At 39.4% G+C, this 19,110-nt stretch overlaps 1 protein-coding gene across 39 annotated transcripts in view; it reads left to right on the top strand.

The window, feature by feature from the left end:
* RIMS2 (regulating synaptic membrane exocytosis 2) overlaps window positions 1-19,110 on the top strand; it is a 463,509-nt gene that overhangs the window by 430,296 nt on the left and 14,103 nt on the right. The window contains exon 1 of one of the 39 annotated variants that reach the window (XM_028533590.2): window positions 4,968-5,474. The exons of the other annotated variants lie outside the window; for them this stretch is intronic. Within the exon in view, the coding sequence (XP_028389391.1) occupies window positions 5,333-5,474 (142 nt within the window). The 5' untranslated portion in view covers window positions 4,968-5,332. Of the gene's footprint in view, window positions 1-4,967; window positions 5,475-19,110 lie in introns of those variants that run through there. 39 annotated transcript variants of the gene reach the window in all.

Here is a 19,110-nt window from a genome sequence, read left to right on the forward strand (position 1 = left end):
TATGAAGAATATAACATTATTATCACCATTGTTGTACTTAAGGGGCCATAATTAATATTAGAATTCAAGTTAATATTGATTTAATGTTTAATCAATATCATTAGAGCTCAAATAATACTAATTTGAACTCTAATATTAATTCTTTCCCTATATTGTCTAGCTCTTCTTTTAGAGTTCATAATTTTGATCTGTAGAGTTTTTCCCCTTCATTCTTCAGTCAAATCTTACCACTATTTTTTAGCCTAATCAATTAATTATTTTGCTGTCTTCCATGGACATTTCCTGTTATAGGATAAAGGCAAATATTATAATAAATTTCATTATATAAATAATAATTTAATCTTTCTTTTTTATCATCTCATACCCTAAACATCTTTTGACTTTGTTAACTTTGTTGACTTGGGTTAACCAACTGCTAAAGTATAACATCTGCTGTTCACCTTTAAAATCTGCTGTGTAAATAGAGAAAATACTATTGAAAACTGAAATCACAAAAGCTTACACTTTATTTGCACCATATTGACATTAATCTGGGGATGGGAGAAAAGATTGCATATTTTTAATTTCATATTCACATCAAGCGTAATTGCCCAAGACTGTTAAATAATTTTAGCAATTTGAAGTCAGTATAAAAATCTTGACTATGTAGATTTTATCTTTCAAGACTTAAATGCAAAGATATTTTGTTACAGCAAAAATATATAAATTTTAGGATTCTGAGACTTGGTTTAAACAAAATAAACCAAAATATATCCACAAATATTTTTATTTAGCATAGAATTATTTGCTATAAAGAGGAATAGTCCAAATTGGCAAAGGTATTGACATTGTGAGAACTGAGGTTGAGACAAATCCCCATGTTACCAAGAACAAATGTGTATTGAGAGGGAAAAAGCTGGGTCAGTCTGCAGCATGGTTCTGTAATCTACCTGGGGCAGTTCTTAGCTTTCCCAGCAACCAGCCACGTCCAGGTTGACTGGAAAGCACTATATTGTGGCAGAATACCAAGCAAGAAGAGTACTTTTTCTCTTTCTTTTTAGCATATCCACGTCAGGGGGCTGCTATTTGTTTTTTCTGCTAATTCTCAGAGGGACTCACTTCCTCTTCTCTTCCCCTTGTTAGTAGTTGGCATTCTCATCACCTACACCATTTCTAGCTCAGCGAAGGGCAAGACTGCCAAAGGCACCACCATGCTCCCGATTGAACTAGTCTGTGTTCTGGACCCTGTGTAACCTCTTTGAGAAATGACCTTTTTGTGTATTGACTTAAGTGACCAAGCCTTCCTGTTTCAGGAGTAAACTAATTTAACATGGTTAAGCAAGTCATTTTATATTGTTGACTTGCTATTAGCTCATTTATAAAGAAGAAATGGCGATGACATTCTCAGGGTTGATGTAAGAAGGAAGTAGCATAGTTGGTGCGATATGTTTCATGTTCGTCGAACACAATGCTACAACACTATATGCAAGTTATCCCTATATATCTTTTCTTCAAAAAGATTATTTTTATATTTAGTGGTAAAATCTTTTTCAAGGCCATATTTTGCTTTTAAAAGGCAATTTGTGTGTATTTATGACTCATTTTACTTTAATCTTTCAGTGAATAAGTAAGTTGAAATAATGTGAATACTGTGGATTATAATGATCCTGGAGTTAATGAAACTGTATAGTGGACCATCATTTGTGAACTACATCCAAAGCCAATTTGAATGTATATTCTCGTATGGAACAATAACATTTCCAATCTTTTGTCAGTAGTTTATATTTTATGTGATTTTTTAAGATTTCTTTGGGGATGATAGTACCTAGAACAGAGTAAAGAATAATAAATAAACTGTTTAAAATATATAAGCAAGAAATATTATTTATATAATATTTATTATACATGGGTAAACAATGTTTGCACATAGGACAAAGAAAGGAATTGTAAATTTTCTCAACAGGTTCAGTATATTCCACAGGCTATTGAAGACCAGAGGTCTCTGGCCATCGTTGTGGTTCGTCTCTCTGACACCTGTGTGTAACACTCTTCTTTGTCCTTAAAGCTCTCTTTCCTCAAATAAGGTGATTGTTTTTCTGTCTTCTCTAGTTCTCCCTACTCCTCCTGTGCGATTCTTTCATCACTTATCAATATCTCTAAGGTCCTAATCATAGGAAAAAATGTCAGAAGGCTTCCCAGGGCAACCTTGTTCCGAAACTGCTAGAGAGAAGTGATGCTCATGTAGACATAGATGCATCTGGATTCCAGACTGATCTGTTTTCGGTGTATAAAACCCCGTCATATAATGCCCGAGAGGGCTGGCCAAACTACTCAGTCACAGCCACTGACTCCGTTCTTAGGTGCCCTATCCCCATTCAGTCACTAACAGAGACCAAGGAGCTCCCTTCCAGAATGCCTTTCAGCATCATTATCGTGTCCCTGGATGCCGAAATAACAGTTTGCAGTCCTGGCCAAATTATTTTTCTAGGATTTCCCTACCCTCTTCTTGGTACTTTCCTCTTGATCATAGTTCAGTACCCACACAGGTGCCCGTGCACACACACAATCAGAAAACAGAACTATGATTGATGAGTGAGTGCAGGGGCTGCAGTCTGATAATTTTATTTCATTTTATTTTAAAAATATTGATTAGAACCTAATAAGTTATTGTCATGACTCACTACATTTTTTTAAATTAGATGGCCAATAAAGAGCTTTTAATTTCCAAAGTTCTTTGATTCTCCTTCTTATAATGAAAATTTTACTTAATAGGAAAGTTTTCATTCTCTGAATCAAAGCAATAAGGTGTGGAAAAGCATTTATAGCATTTCTGGCTTTATCAGTGTTCTATTGTAATGCTGATATTTTAGGAAGATGAATAATAAACAGGAAATTGAACTGAGACCGAGTTGCAGGAATGCAAATGAGAAGATACAAAGCCTCTCAGAGAAACAGAGGCAGAAAACCTGGATGATCCTGTCTGAGCAATTAAAGTTGTTATTATGTGATGGTAATCTTCCTTGTACTGAAAGGGTATCGATTTTATAAAGATTTGAAAGGATTAGTACTTACACGCCTTTTTGTACCTTGTAAACTGTGATGTTCGAGGGCTGTAATCCTGAGCACACCTAGAAAACCGTGTGTGGTCTGTCCCCGCCTCAGCCCCTTCCCTCCCTGATCTCCTGTCCTCCTCACTCTGCTGCCCTGGTCTCTGCCGGTCCAGTCCGTGGCCACACCGGTGTCACACCTCCTGGCCACTGCACTGCAGGTTGGTTCTCTTGGCCTTAGACTCACTCTGTTCCTCACGTCTGAATGGCTAGCTTCCTCAGCTTCTCGAAACCTCTGTTCAAATGTAGTAAATGAGGCCCACTGTGACAGCTCATTTATTTTTTTTAATATTATGGATTTATATTTTTTACAATAGTTGGTATTGTTTTATTTATTTATTTATTTATTTATTTATTATTGTATTTTTTCCATTACCTTTTATCCTCCCCATACCCTTTTCCACTTTCACCCACCTCCTGCCTGCCCTTCCTACATTCACCACACTGCTGTCAGTGTCCAGGAGTTCTTTTTTTTCTTTTCTTTTTGCTGTATCCTGAGGGCCCCACCCCGCCCCCCTCCCCTGACCCGTCTGCCTGCGTAGATATTCTATCTATGAGTCTGTCTCTGTTTCGCTTGTTAGTTCAGTTTGTTCATTATATCCCACTTATGAGTGAAAGCACATGGTAATTGTCTTTCTCTGACTGGCTTATTTCACTTAGCATGATGTTCTCCAAGTCCATCCATGCTGACAGCCCTTTTTTAAATTGCAGACTGTCCCATACCCTTTAAATTAAACTTGTTTCCATTTGCATTTATCTCTTTTTAACACTATATAATTTACTGATTTATTGTGTCTCTCCCCCTCATAGAATGTAAGCTCCCAGGGATTTTTTTCTGCTTTGATCACTGTTGTGTCCTAAGTGTTCACACATGTACCTGGCATATACTAGGAGCTTAATTAATATTAACTGAATGAGTGTTTGAATCTCTCAGTATATCAAGTAAAGAACTTGTACATATATACTACTCAGGAAATTCTTATTGTATGAAAGAACCATTTTAGATTATATAGTTTACATTCTACAAAATAGTTTGAAATCCCCTACTACACATACTCAACAATCAAGCCGTGATTCCGGTAGCACTGGGATCATTGCACCCTACCTTGCCTGCCCCTACTTGTTAGGAAACAGTGAAGGAGTGACTTGGCTAAAGTTACAAGAAGTGGGGCAGCCTTCTGACTCCTAGGACAGCGGAAGTACGGTTGCTTTACGTTCTGGGGTAGAGATTTGCAGTTTGCAGAATGGGACATGTTATTTCACTTACATAAACTGTTTTGTTTCTGATGTACCTGTGTTGCTTCCAAATTCTTGTTAAGAAGATGTTACCTTATATTTAGATGTTAAAGCCTTACGGAGTTCATTGTCATTCTTAGTAACACAGGTAGCAGAGTATTTAATTTGGAGAAAGAACGCATTAGAAATTCATAAAATGAAAGCAAAGTTAATAAATACCCTAGTACTTTTTATTGCTCGTGGTTTTTCAGGCTCTTTTAAAAACTTTTTTCCCCTCTGTTGACTGTTGATCCTTTTCATAAAAGAAAGCTAAAAGTGAACGCTTTAACCCTTCTTTCGGCTTTCATGGAACTTGTTAAAAACTGGGAAGCCTTCGTGTAATGCTTTAGGGGAAATTCTAGTATTTCCGGGCTATGCTTAAAGAATGTTAATATTGTATGTGAAACTGAGGAAAGGGAAAGTTACTATCAAAAATGCGCCTTTTCTATGACCCATCTGTGATGCCTGAAGTAATTGTATCTAATTAATCACGATCCTTTGGCCTTAACCTCGCGTGAGGGTAAGAAGAGGAGACAGCTGAAGCTAATCCGAGCCGAGTAGCCCGGAGCCCGCCGTGCGCCGCCTCCCCCACCTCACCCCCCTCCGGCTGCTGATTGGCGGGGACCACAGCATCAGCGGCATCTCCCTAAGAGCGGGGGGCGGCGAGACTCCTGCAGCCACAGCCTCCGGGATACTCAGCTCCCTCCTGCCAGACCTCGGACTTGCACTGCAAGCAACCGCTTCTTCGCCTGCCACCGCTTAGGTCTCCTCTTCCCAGCTCCTCTCCAACAAAGTGAAGGTCCCGGCAGCCAAGAAAACCACGTCGGGTCCCAGCAGTGCCAGGGAGGCAGGGACCGTAACCCTAGGGTCTCGAGGCACCATCCCCGCCCCCGGCGCGCAGCGGTCGCCGCGCTCCAGCTGCCAAAACGCCTCGTATCTTGTACCGCGGGAAAAGCGGGACTTCGTCCAAGATGGGCCGGCAGGGCTTGGGGGGCCCCGGCGCAGCTGGGCGCTCCATGCAGCGCTCCCAGAGCCGGAGCAGCCTCACCGCCTCCTTCGAGGCACTGGCCGGCTACTTTCCCTGCATGAACTCCCTGGAGGAGGAGGAAGGAGGTGAGACTGTAGTTGGCATTTCTGTGGGTTTACAACTCGAATCTCGAAAAGTCGGTGGTTGAAGGGTTGGCCAGGAGAGACTGACCGGTAAATAGCAGTGTCCCTGCCCCGCGCGCCCTCTGGGACAGTGCTGGGGGCGCCCCCAGAGCTCGCCAGTGGAGCCGAGGAGAAGTTCAGGCTATTGGTAGTTTGGAGAGCTCCCCAGGCGACAGCTTGGGGAACGCTTTCCTAGTGAAGTTCAGTTGTCCTTGGAAGTTGAATGAGGATGTATCCTGGCGGGAGGCAGGCTGCGCCTGTTGGGTGCACCTCACTCAGTTTTTGTTTACCGCAGTCTTGGTATTAGACTTACCCCGAGGACGGAAATGCTCAAAAATTAAAGGTAGCGGCAAAACTTCGAAAAAGGAGTCTCAGCTGTGAAAACTGAAGAACTGGATGGGGGGGGGGGGCGGTGGTACAAGGGACAGGTCAAAGGTTGACAAAGCTGACGGCAGTTTGTGCTGCGGAGTCTGAACTGTGTTCACAGGTCGGTGAATCTGACCATTGATTGTGGACCTCTGGTGTTCTAGCGATGCCTTTATAATTAAGCTAATGAGAAAAACAGGGAAGGGGACTCACTGTTGTAAACTTCACAAAGCGGTTTCAAGTCATATGTTTTTTTCATTTAAGATTTAACGACTAACTAAAAATATAATTAGTAAATCAAAGTAAGAATTGACTGCTGAATAATAGCATCCCAACATTTGAGGTACTGTTTATTAATTTACTGATATGCATAGTTGTAAATTGTGTTCCTCTTTACCCATATATACAAAGTAAGTTATTCATCATCACCATGTAAACTCTATTGTTGTATATAATAGGGTTTACTTTGCTTCTTTGTTTTTCTTTCTGTGACCATCAGTGACCTCTTATTAGAAAAACTGTAGTGAGTCCTGATTTGAAGAAACTACTACCTGCTCTAAGAACAGGCAGAAATAAAGGTTTTCTCTGTTTTACCCAGTGGGGAGCAAGGAACTGAAAGGTGGAGGGTTGCTAACAGTATGTCTGAAAGTGGACCTCAGAGTGATGTGCTAGTTAGAACATCCCCGTTTCCTCTAGCTTGCTGTTGCAGTGTCAGTGTGCTATAGAGCAATAGAGGTTAATATTAGGGAACTTCCCCAAACGTGGTTTTATATTTTTATACTAATCCTTTGCTGTTCTTGCTTGTACGTTTACATTTCAATTATTTTCTATATATTAAATGTTAAAAAGTCAGGAAATATAAACAAGAAATTATAAAATCAAATTGGGTAAATGAATGGTTATAATTGTAGCTAAGATTTTCAGTATTGATTATTAGCTAGGCACTGTTCTAAGACCTTGACATGTATTTATTCCCTTAGGCGCACAACAGTTTTATGAGGCAGTATATACTTTTACTGTCCCCCTTTCACAAATGAGGAAACTGAGACAGGGAGGGGTTCAGAAACTGGCCCGAGGGTACCCAGACAGTGGGTAGGAGTCAGCCCGAGAACGCAGGAAGTCAGCAGTGCAAACCATGCACTCGGCTGCAGGCTGTACTAGATTAGTATTTGCACATACTTGGCTACAATCACGTGCCTAGCAAGAAGTGAAGCTAGAACTCAAACCTCGTATGCCTGAAAATGCATATTTAAATAAGGCAAATGATTATAAACTCATTTCTCAATATTTCTTTTTGTACCAGGTCTTCAGCCTTGAGTTTGCTTCAGACACACTCTCATTATTCTTCCTTGAGCTGTAACTGGAATTGTTGGATTTGAAAAGAACCATTCTAAAAGCCTTTTTTGAGGCAATAAAAGCTTATATAAATATGAACATTTTTCAAAATGTAAAGTATACATTCATTTAACCTTGGCTCCTGCAGGCTCCTCCCTAAGGAAATTCCTACATCTACACATGGACAAATTGGAGCTGGTTTCGGTCCCATAATACGGCTTCGTGAGTTGCCAAGACAAAATGTTCCATAAGGAAGCCAGCATTTTAAAAACGAAATATATAATTCTTTACAGGTAACTAGAGAGGAGGCACTTCCCATAAATAAGAGGTCTTTCCATTGTCGTTTTACAGCCAAGAGAAGAAATCCTAACCTTCTTTTTTGATTTTGCAATACTCCTACCACCCTTAAAAATCCTGAGATTTTTGAGGGTGTTTCAGTACACCCTGCAGAGTTGTAAAAGTTAGAAAGCACTAGCCTGGAGCGGTGCTTCACTACGGTTTCTTGTTGTTGTTGTTTTTCTATTGAGATACCCACGCAGGACACATGAAGTTCACGAGGATAATATACCCTCATGAGCCTACTCAGGAGCATGTTATTATAGTCATAACTGTGAAACCCACTCTAATTTATTTTTTTTAAAAAAAAGGTAAGTCCATCATAACATGAATTTCACACCAATTGAGAACAACTTGTCTAATGAGAGAAGTGGTCTGGTAACCAGTGTGATTTTAAAGCTGGTCCATTTTTCCTTTTCAGAAACTGTGCGATAGCTAAATAATCTCAAATACTCTGTCTTCCAGCTCCATACTCTCATTTCATTCTTGTACAGTGTATCCAGACGTACTACCTTTCTGCAGAAGACGTGCCAAGAAATTTATCGAGAGACCAAGTTCTTTTCACTCACTTGTCCATGCAGAAATATGCATCGAGGTTATTTTATGTGTTAGGAGCTGTGGTAGTCCCTAAAGTGGGTGGATGTGCTCCCTGCCCTCTTCGAGTTTACTGCCTAGTGAAGGCAAGTATTAATAGAAGTAACTGCAATTATAACTGTTCATGCGTTAGAAAAGTGAACCACAGAGTGCAATAAAAGACTGTAAGAAAACCTAATTTAGGAGTTAGAGAAAGGTGCCCTGAGAAAGTGAGAATTAAACAGGAATTCAGGTGATCTCAGCCTCTCACGTGCCTCCAGCATACCTCTGAAAACCACTTACCCAGACTCCGCAGCTGTTAAGTGGTGGAGCTGTGATCTGTACCCAAAACCTGGTTCTGGAGTTTGTAATCCTAACTGCTCTGGGTATTGTTACTTCACTATTATACTGGATTTTCTTGTAATGTGCTATATTCTTAAAAAAAAACAACAAGTACAATAATGATAGTTGCCATTGATTGAACACCTTCTATGTGGCACATTTCTTAGGCTTTATACTAATTCTTCAGGGAAGTCATTATTTTCATCACTTTACACGTGTGAAAACTAGGACTTAGAGAAGCTAACCAACATGGCCATGGGTTATCTCAGTGGGCTGACTTCCGTGAGGCGGCAAGGGGCGTTCCTACAGGCAAAGCACCTTATGGTTGTTGGCTGGTCTGTGTAGCATCTTTCGTATGCCTGCAATTTTTTTATATGATTTGAGTTTTTGCTTTATTGTTCTTGGATATATTCCAGATAACTGTCCTCCTAATCTCTTAGTACTTTATTAAAATAAAAGTAATCAGCCCTGGCTGGTGTGGTTCAGTGGATTGAGTGCCAGCCTGTAAACCAAAGGGTCACTGGTTAGATTCCCAATCTGGGCACATGCCTGGCTTGCCAGGCCAGGTCCCTGGTTGGGAGCGTGCAAGAAGCAGCTGGTCCATGTTGATATTCCCCCCCCCCTCCTTCTCTTTCCCTTCTTTCTAAAAACAAATAAAAAAACTTTAAAAAAATAAATAAAAGTAGTAATAACAGTACTGTACTGTATTTAACACTTTATGTTTACTGAGTTTATTGGTGAATCCTATGGTATTATTTTTGCTATATAAACTACTTGGCTCAAACGTTGAATATGCTTCCCCAATGTAGACTATTCCAGTATATCGAGGTCTGAAACATTACAGGTAATTCTGAGAAAGAAGAGACCATGTCAAGGAACAAGCTACCATTCTTAGTAGGGGAAGCGACCCCATAACTTCCCGCCCGTGGACTCAGAGGCAGGCGGTGTGATCATACAATGTAGGAAAAGGGCGCATTTCCTAACCCTTGGGGGACCTGGTTCCTCGGAGACTATCTTAATGTTACCTGTGGTTCTGGGCTAGCTATCCTTAGCTATGTACATATCATTTGTGATGAATTTGACTTTCTTGACTTTAGGGCCTACTTTTTAAAAATTAAATAATCAATTTATTTTTAATTGTTGACACTATTACAGATGTCCCCCTCCCCCCTTCTTTCCCCCTCAACCCAGCCCTCCCCACCCCCACCTTCACATTGTTGTCTGTGTCCATGGCCTATGCACATATATTCTTTGGCTAATTTCTTCCAAACCCCTCCTCCCCCATTCAAGATCTGTCCGTCTGTTCCATGTATGTAAGCCTCTGGCTTTATTCTGTATGTCAGTTTACTTTTTACTTAAAATATGGCTTGAAAATCAAACAGAATGTATCCTATCAATAATACTTACCTGAATAAATTAACTCATTTAATTTTCTTGCATGCCACTAGCTTGAAAATTAAATTTAAAGAAAATCATCAAAGAAACAGAAAGATTTGAAAAATCACCAGAAAAACTGGGGAAAATTTCTTTGCATGTGACAGTAAAGCTATGAGAAAATATAAAAGGAACTAAATAGACTGTAATGGAAAGACCTATGGAATTCTCTCCCACTCCTTAAGAGGCTGGGCAAGCAGTAAGAAAAGTGTAACAGACATCTTATTCTAATCTTTGTGTATGATAAGTAATATACTTAATTCTTAATAAGCAGCCCTGTTTGATTAAAATGGAGCTTAGCATTTTGCCCATGTTTTACTACAATAAAACATTTCTGTACACTGACATGTGACCCTCCTGAGAACAGGCATCATACCTAGTACAGTAGGTAGCCCTTATCTCTCAGTAATAACGGTATAGTGTCCTACCGCTCTTTGCAAGCTGAGTATCGTTGTAACTGACAAGATGCAATATCCATTTATTTATATTGATTTTAAATGATATGTGATCTGGACTTTTTAAAAGTCATTGACCATAGATTTGCATATCATCACAATGCCAATAGTGGGGGCAGGACGTGGGTAGACAGTTCCAGTCGAAATATGCATCTTTTCTTAGGGGATATTATTTTCCCTAGATTATGATTGATTGCATGTAATTAAACATTTCATAAATGAGTCCATACCATATTCAACAATAGCACCGTGTCTTTATATTGGATTGACAGTATAGGCAGATAAGGTGAGGCAAAAGATTTTGGAGCTAAAGAAAATAAATAAATGAAATGGCAGTTTCACTCAGAGTGCTTATCATGTATTACTTTTGTAATCTTAAGATTCAGAATCTTTCATTGCCAAGTGTTCAGACAGTACCCGTAATTTGAAACTTTACTACAAAGGTCAAGTTAAAACCCCAGTTTGCTTTCATCCTCAGTATGTTCACTAAATGCAAAACTAGTAACAAGTAATGAGCTTTCCCATGGAAACGTCTTATATTTGATGACTCACAAAAGCAACCTGTTAGAAAGTTGTAATGACAGCATGCTCTGTGCTGTTCTTACGTAGATCCTTATTGTTGATCACACAAGATCGTTCTGTATATTTATTTATTCTGTCTCATATTGTACTAGTGTTTGATTGGAGAGGAGGGGAGTTTACCTACAGCTGTGGATGTATAATACTGTTTGAGCAACTGAAGAAAAAACTAACATAAAATGATAGTATCAATTCTAGTTTTGAAGTATCATTTCTTAACATTTAGATTTTGCCTAATGAGACTCCAATGAAAGTACTATTTATTTTAGCTATGTTGGTGATCAGTTTTTCCTTTATAACTCCTATAGATCAGGAGCCAGGGCGGTAACATGTATCAGTGAAATAGGCCAGATGTAACAAAAAAGGGAGAAGCAAGGACTCTGAAAAGCTGGAGGAAGCTTTCCCGTCCACAGAGGAATAGTAAATACTCAGTAATCGATGCCAAATTGAATATCAGCCTAGGCTTGGCAGATTTACTGTAATTTTTCCCCTAAGAGAAGATATAAATCTAGATATTTACTTAAAATCTTTACATTTTAAACTATTGGCACCTAAATGAAAAAAATTTAGACAGTGATTGGGCCAAACGAAACATACCTATATAGCTGGCAGCCACTATCAAGGAAATGCTTCCGTCCAGACTCTTCCGTGTCCGTCCGTCCCCCCCCCCCCCCCCCCCCCCCCGTCCTACTCATCATCCCGACAGTCAGGACCACGCTGGCTGCGTTTAGTCATCTGAGAACCTCCCACCCTGCTCTCTACCTTGTGGGTCTTCCCATCCCTATCTCACTTTACTGCCTCTGTGTCAATTCCCTTAAACATCGTCTTGATCTTGACACCACTCCTTCTAAAAACTTCAGTAGATTCCCATCTCCTATTAAATAAAGCCATTAGCTTGACATTCAAAGTATAACGATTTGGTTCTTACATACAGATGGATTCCCTGCCCTCTGAGACCCTTAGGAACACAGTAAATCACTCAAGTTAAGCCTTCTTGCTCTTCACCTCCAGATTTTTGTTCATGTCTTTTTTCCCTCTCTTCTCTCACTGTACATATGTGTCTAACTGCCCTTCAAAATGCAGCTCATATCCCACCCACTCTATGAAATCTTCAGAAGCTGTATTCAGAAATCTGTAGGCAGAGGAAGAAGTGAATGGGCATAGAGTTAGACCTGGGTTTGAAATACTAGCTCTACCTCTTCCCAGTTGTATGAACTAATAAGCAAGATAATTTCTTTGATCTTTAGTTTCCCCATTTTTATGTGAAATGTACATAATAGTACTTATCTTGGAGAGATATTGTAAAGTAGTGTTATTGTGGCTACTATTCCTTTATGATCCCATTTCAAAATCTTTTTACCTTTTTCTGAACCTCTAACACATGCTATCCAAAACAGAAAGCATTAGTCACATGTTGCTATTTAAGTTTAAATTAATTGAAATCAAATTAAATTAAGACTTTAGCCACATTTCAGGTGCTTTGTAGCTACACGTGCCTAGTAACTACATTATGGGGCTGTGCAGAATAGTGGAATATTTCCATCATTCACAAAAACTTTTATTACACAGCATAGCTCTGGATACTTAATGCTACTCATATAGCACTTAGAATATGTTGTCTTGGATTGTCATTATTTATTTACTATTTTGCCTCAATTACTAACTTGTAAAATAATATAATCAATATTTATTATCTCCCAAAGTGCCTTACACCAAGTACTTAACAGATACATAGTGAAAGAATGAATGAACAAGTAACTGGTTGGTGTCTGTGTTCATATCATGAAGCTGAAAGAAGCTGTTAGAGCTGGAAGGGACAAAATCGATTAAATAACTGTTTTCATTCTTACAGATACAAGAGTAGTTGAGTGCAATACGTTCTTTGTGCTACACCTAGAAGCCTGAGTAGTACTGAGAAGCCGAGGAGTACTGAGCTCCATATAAACGAGGGCCATATTTTTCTATTATAAATTATAAATGAAATGTATGTGCAATATGTTTTATTTAGTCTGTCTATTTGCAATCAACAGAAACTGATCCTAGCAATTTAGGTGGAAGAGGTATTTATTTACTAAGAGATACTGAGTAGGTCACAGAGTCTCTAGGTAAAGACCGGAGGTCCAGGTCTAGAGGTTAGGAATGTTGCCCCACGCCATACCGCACCGCTAGCCCCACCGAACTACCCCTTCTGCTTGGCGCAGACAGCACAGCGTGCACCAGTGTCAACATTGACGTTGAACTGCTGCCGGCTGCTAAAGGGCCCCTGCTGTCAATAATGTGTTGTGGCCACTAGCCTCAGTAGAGTGGGAGCCTGGGGTGCCTTGCTTCTTAGCTTCAGTGGCTTCAGATGCACAGTTTGGGACAGTGGTATCTGACGAACAGAACCTTGGCCGCGTACTCCTGCCCTGACACTTGCCGATTCTATCTTTTACAACTGAAGGATGAGACATGTCTCATGCATAAGAGGAGTGTTCAAAGGCTGGTAACAAATATGTACTTAATAATAAAAAATAACTACCAGCAGGAGAAAATCATTGAGCTCACCCTAATTACCTATTTTTAATTTTTTAAGTACTAGTTTCCGGTTCATTATTTTCCTCTTTGTTCAATAAGCATAAGCAGACCAGAAAGCGGGGGAAGCTATGGAAGAAACCTAAGGGAAAGAATATGGCTGCTTCATGTTAACCTTTGCTGCTGATTGGGCCACCCAGATATCCACGCACACTCTTATTTTGCATAGAGGACACAGTCAATCCCTCCCCAGAAAGACAACCTTAAAATGTCATACATTTCCTGCACGCAGATGGAAATATGGGGTGTGTCGCCCTCTCCCTCACATCCAGATATGGCTCTTCATGCTACAGTGACCCGTAAACCCACAGACAAGGTGTCTGCCTTCCATGTATCCAGTCTAAACGGTGCAGCAGCAACGGGATACCAAAATACAAACTCTCATTCTGAAAGGAGAAAATACAAAACACGAAGCAGTCAGTCATCCAAAGGAATGATCAAATCCCACTGAGAAGTAATGGTAAAGATTGAAAGTAGAATACATTTCTTGTTTTACTCGTGTGGCCATTTTGGTTCTGTTTTCTGGAAAGTGTTTCTTGGTCCTTTATTCTTCATAGTCACAAAGTTTTGCATTGAAGAGGAGGCTTCTTAGCTTTCATAGCCTGCTTGCTAGTGCAGACTAGGGAACTCAGTTACTTTAGAGACAGAACAGACTTTTGTATGTGGGCCAATAATGCTTTTTTCTGCACAGGTCCTTCAGGAACTCAGTAGGCTTGCAGTTTCTTTGGTTCCAGTCAGTTTCAAGTGTAACTCCAACCAAACACCTCATGGACAACGACTTCAAGCCTCAAGTTTCTGTTCTTGTAGTTTCTAGCCGCTGTGCTCTGCCCACTTCCCGGCCTAATGGCAGCCACCTTGATTCCACCCAAAGGCAGTGGTTTGGGGCAGGAAGGGAAGCCCTCATCCAGGTTGGCCAGAAGGCTTTCCTGTTTGCATGACAGGGCCCCACTCAATTATACAGGTTCCTGCCTGCAAGTTTAGGACAAATTTACATTATTTCATTCATTTGTAAAATAAGAATTTGTAAAATAAGGATTTGTATAGCATTTTATAGTTTTCAAAACTCTTTTATCCAGATTGTGGTATCTGATCCTTATCCATCACTATTCATCAAACATCACTGTGTGTCATGTATTCTGTGATGCAGGCTAAATACGATCTTGAGTTCACACACAATAACTCTGAGATAAATTACCTGCCCAGAGTTTGAAAATGGTCAAATAAGAACTTGAACTCATATCACCTAATTCTAAAATGGCATGCTCCTCTCTCCACAGATGTTGCCTCAAAATAGCTAGCTTGAGGGTTAAGAAGAAGTCGGTGGCATTTCATGTCCATTCTGGAGAGAAACAGGCAGAGGTGTCACAGGACTGAGGCATGACCAAGGGTAGATCTGTCCGTTTAAAAAGGAAAAAAGATGGGTGGGTGGAGCAGTTTTCCAGCTAATTTAACTTCATGTCAGTACTCGGTTTTCTAGTGGGCTTTGACTTGACTCCCCTTAGCACCGTATAGCAACCTCAAATAGTAAGAACAAGAAAGTGCCGTGGTACCTCGGTATTCGTCGTTCATTCATTCCAGACCTCATGATGGGTGCCACACCAACGAGGACCAAAACTGACGCATACGAGATTTAGCAAGTGTGGCAAGTCCCGAGCAAGTGCCAGTGCTGAAACATTTTTTTTCTCGTCCAAATGCAAACAAGTACAGGGTTTGATGAGTTCTGAAGTCCATGAGTACCAAGATATGACTGTACCATAAAAAGACAAGTCCCAAAAGAATAACAATGAGAGCTATAATTTCTTATATTTAAATGTGCTAAGAATACCAAAATGATACACCTTAACTTGTATGGGAAAAAAATAGAATAATATGCAAAAGAGCGATAAGCTTGGTTTTATTTCTTGTTAAAATCAGGCTTAATGATTATAGGAACTCACATGCGGTATAGGGAATTCTGATCTTCCGATGTAGCCCCTTTGTTTTTATGAAGTCACCAGATGGTCTTCACCAGTTGGTGTTCCCACCAGCGAAGAATGAGAGTGGTTTCTGTTCCTTCCACGTCCTTGCCTGCATTTGGTGTTGTCATTGTTCTAGATTTTGGCCATTCTAACAGGTGTGTAGTGGTATCTCACTATTTTAATTTGCATCTCCCTAATGACATATGTGGAGTACCTTTTCATATGTTTGTTTGTTTGTTTGTTTTGCCATCTGGATGTCTTACTTATTGAGGTATCTGTGAGGGTATTTGGCCCATTTTTTAGTCAGGCTGGTTCCTTACTGTTGAGTGTGAAGAGTTGTTTGTATGTTTCAGATAACAGTTTGCTATCTGCTGTCTTTTACAAATATTTTCTTCCAGTTGGCTTGTCATCTGGTTATCCTGACCATGTTTTTTACAGAGCAAAACTTTTTAATCTTAATGAAGTCCAGCTTATCAGTTCTTTCTTTCATGATCATGCCCTCGGTGTTGCAACTCAAAAGTCATTGCCATACCCAAGGTCATCTAGGTTTTCTCCTGTGTAATCTTCCCAGAGTTTTATGGTTTTGCATTTTCCATTTAGGTTTGTGATTCATTTTGAGTTAATTTTGGTGAAGGTTGTAAAGTCTGCCTCTAGATTTATTAATTTTTTTTTGCATGAGAATGCCCAGTTCCAGCATCATTGGTTGAAAAAACTATTTTTTCTCCATTGTTTATGCTCCTTTGTTAAACATCAATTAACTCTATTTATGTGGGTTTATTTTTATGTTTGAATTTTATCATAAATATCTGTTGCCATTATGTTCATAAAGCCAGAATTTAGCAATAAAATTGACATTTTTATGTCTTTTGTGAGAGAACAAAAAAGCATGAATGATTTGAATTTCAACAATATTTGTGAAACAATTTAAGTTTATTTGAACATGCAGGAGAACATGAGGCGAATTTTCAAGTCACTGAATACTCTTGAATTAAAAATTAGTTTCCAAAATATGAAATGCGTATGGAAGCCAGCATGCTCTGAGAGACAAGAACAGGCTTTGACACTGGTAGGATTTGGGTTCGAGTCGCACCTGCATCACTTGCCAGCTGTGTGACTGAGGCAGTTTCCTCACATGAGGAGTCATGGTCATAATCACCGCCATACCACACTGTTAGGAGGACTAGAGAGGTGGATTTTATATCCAAGGTGTTTCGTAGTAAATCAGGAAACAATAGCTCTTTTTTCTCCCTTTATTTACAATTTAGTCATTGAATTTTTCCCAACTTTCACTATGAAACATTCTAAACATACAGAAAAGGACTGGTACGATGCACATCCACTGTATCAACTGACGGATTTGGCGTTGACTTCATCTTCCCGACCTCTGCCCTCCCCTTCCCTTCACACATGCACATGTACACGGACGACGCGCTAAGATGGTGTGTGGTGTTGTGAATGTTGGAGAGTCCACTGCCAATCTCATCCCTTGCTGTGTGTCTCCTAGTTTGTTTTTACAAATTACATGAACAGTAAGATTAGCCAAAACTCTTTATCATCTAATATTCCATATTTAGTTTTCTTCAGTTGTCTCAAAAGTGTTTTTATAGCTTTCTATTGTGTTGTTTTTCTTGTAAATCCAGGATCTAGTCAAGGCTCATTCATTGTATTTGATTGTTTTGTTTAATCTAAAGCAGTACTTGCATTTTTTATGACACTGTCCTTTGAAGAGAACAAAGGTGTCTTCCACAATAGAGTATTCAACAGTCTGGATTTCTATCTCCTCAAAGAGCCCACGGAGACATGATGACTAAACGTGACATCGTGATCGTGGATCGGGGGAAAAAACTTCACGTAAAAAATAAGGAAATCTAAATAGAGGAAATTAGGTGGAATTTAATGTACCATCTTCAAGAAAATCTAAAACTGTTCTAAAATTAAAGGTTCATTTAAAATTATTTTAATGTATTTAAAATATGAATCTGAAGTGTAAAAACAATTATTAAAATTTCTTAAATTATCCTGATAAGACAAAAGCCATGGAGGCAATTATAAAATCAAATATCAGACTCAGAGTTTTTAGTAACAGAATGGCATTCAAAGTAGGCAATATTTTAATGACATTGAAAAAAGGAAAAATTACAAAAACTTAAAACCTCCTAGTTATATGGAAATGAACTATTGTCTTATGGCTATTGTTTGTGTATCTGTTACATAGGCTAGGCTGGTTTGCAGTAATAAAAATCAAAATTATCAGTGGCTTCACACAAAAAATTTCATGTCTCTCTTTAGCTGCGTGTCCAATGAGAGTCCTTGCAGCTGCACTCAGAGACCCGGACTGATGGAGGCACGAGTTGCCATCGGGTTCCACAGATAGCAGGGGGACTGGGTAGTCACACAGCTGCCAAAGCTTCTGCCCTGGAGTTGCAGGACCCAGTTCTGCTCACACTTCATTGGCCAAGCAAGTCACATGACCCCACTTTGCTTTAGAGGCAGGGAGAAAAGTGAATATATTTAAACAGCCCTAATATCTACATGATTATGACCTCTGCTTGTAGTTAACACATTGTTTGCGGGTAGTTTTTATTGTGAGCTCTACTACCAGTCAACGTAAAACGTATAAATACGTTTCCTGCATACAATGTGTTAACTGTATTATAGCTTTTAACTACATAACTTTCACAATAGTTGTAACAAAGCTATTGGAATAAATGAACCTGTGTTAAACTCTGAAACAATTTTGAAAATCAATGGTTGGTTTTTCTTAAATTTTATTTTAGTTTAATTTTTGATGCAGATTCTGGATTAGCCCAAAAGAAATTGTCAGATATTTGTCCCCATTTTGTTCAGACTTTCAGAGATTTGCATTATATTAATTATAGTTAGAAGCTCTAATAAACGTAAATATAAGTGCACAAGCTTTTATTTTACGCAAAAATAGTATCCACATATTGAGATCTTGCAGGACAAATCAGGTAAATCAATAAATCAGGTAAATCTGTCAATCAATCAATCAATCAGCCGCTTTCATGTCAGTATAAAACCTGTACAATCTGTGGATGGGCAGTTACAACCCCACGGGCCTCCATGGAACTTGGGGAGAGTGCTGGAGGCAATCCTTACACTTGAAAGTTTGAGGAGTTAGAGGAGCATGACGGAAGAGAGCTGAAGTGCAATTTGAAATGATTCCGGGTTTTCAAAGATGAAAACCTTCTGCTGGAGAGGACGTGATCTCTCTGGGCCTCAGCTTGTTGCCGCTGCAGTGAGTGGGATGTCAGTTACTAAGGTGCCCTGGGTCCCTAAGACAGCTTCTGAAGTTCGGTGAGTCATTAATTTCAGGAGTTCTAGTTTTAAGTCATTTTTAAACTCTAAATAGAATACAAAACAGCTTCTCTAAGTTACACTGACACTGCAAAAGGTAATTTTGAGTAAAATGTAAAAATAGTGCCTTATTAACTCAAGGAACATAAATTAGGGTCAAAACTAAAAATTAAAGTCAGTTTTCAGAAACTACCAACCCATGAACCCTGTTTCCATAAATTGTTTTCCACACTGACATCAAGAAAATTTGGACTCTGGAGTAAGCGTGTCTGCGACAGAAGACGGTGAGACCTCCCCGGTGAGAGCAGGCGGGAAGGGGCTCTGTGGAGACAG

Source organism: Phyllostomus discolor, chromosome 7, assembly GCF_004126475.2.
Source record: "Phyllostomus discolor isolate MPI-MPIP mPhyDis1 chromosome 7, mPhyDis1.pri.v3, whole genome shotgun sequence".
NCBI classification, from domain to species: Eukaryota; Metazoa; Chordata; class Mammalia; order Chiroptera; family Phyllostomidae; genus Phyllostomus; species Phyllostomus discolor.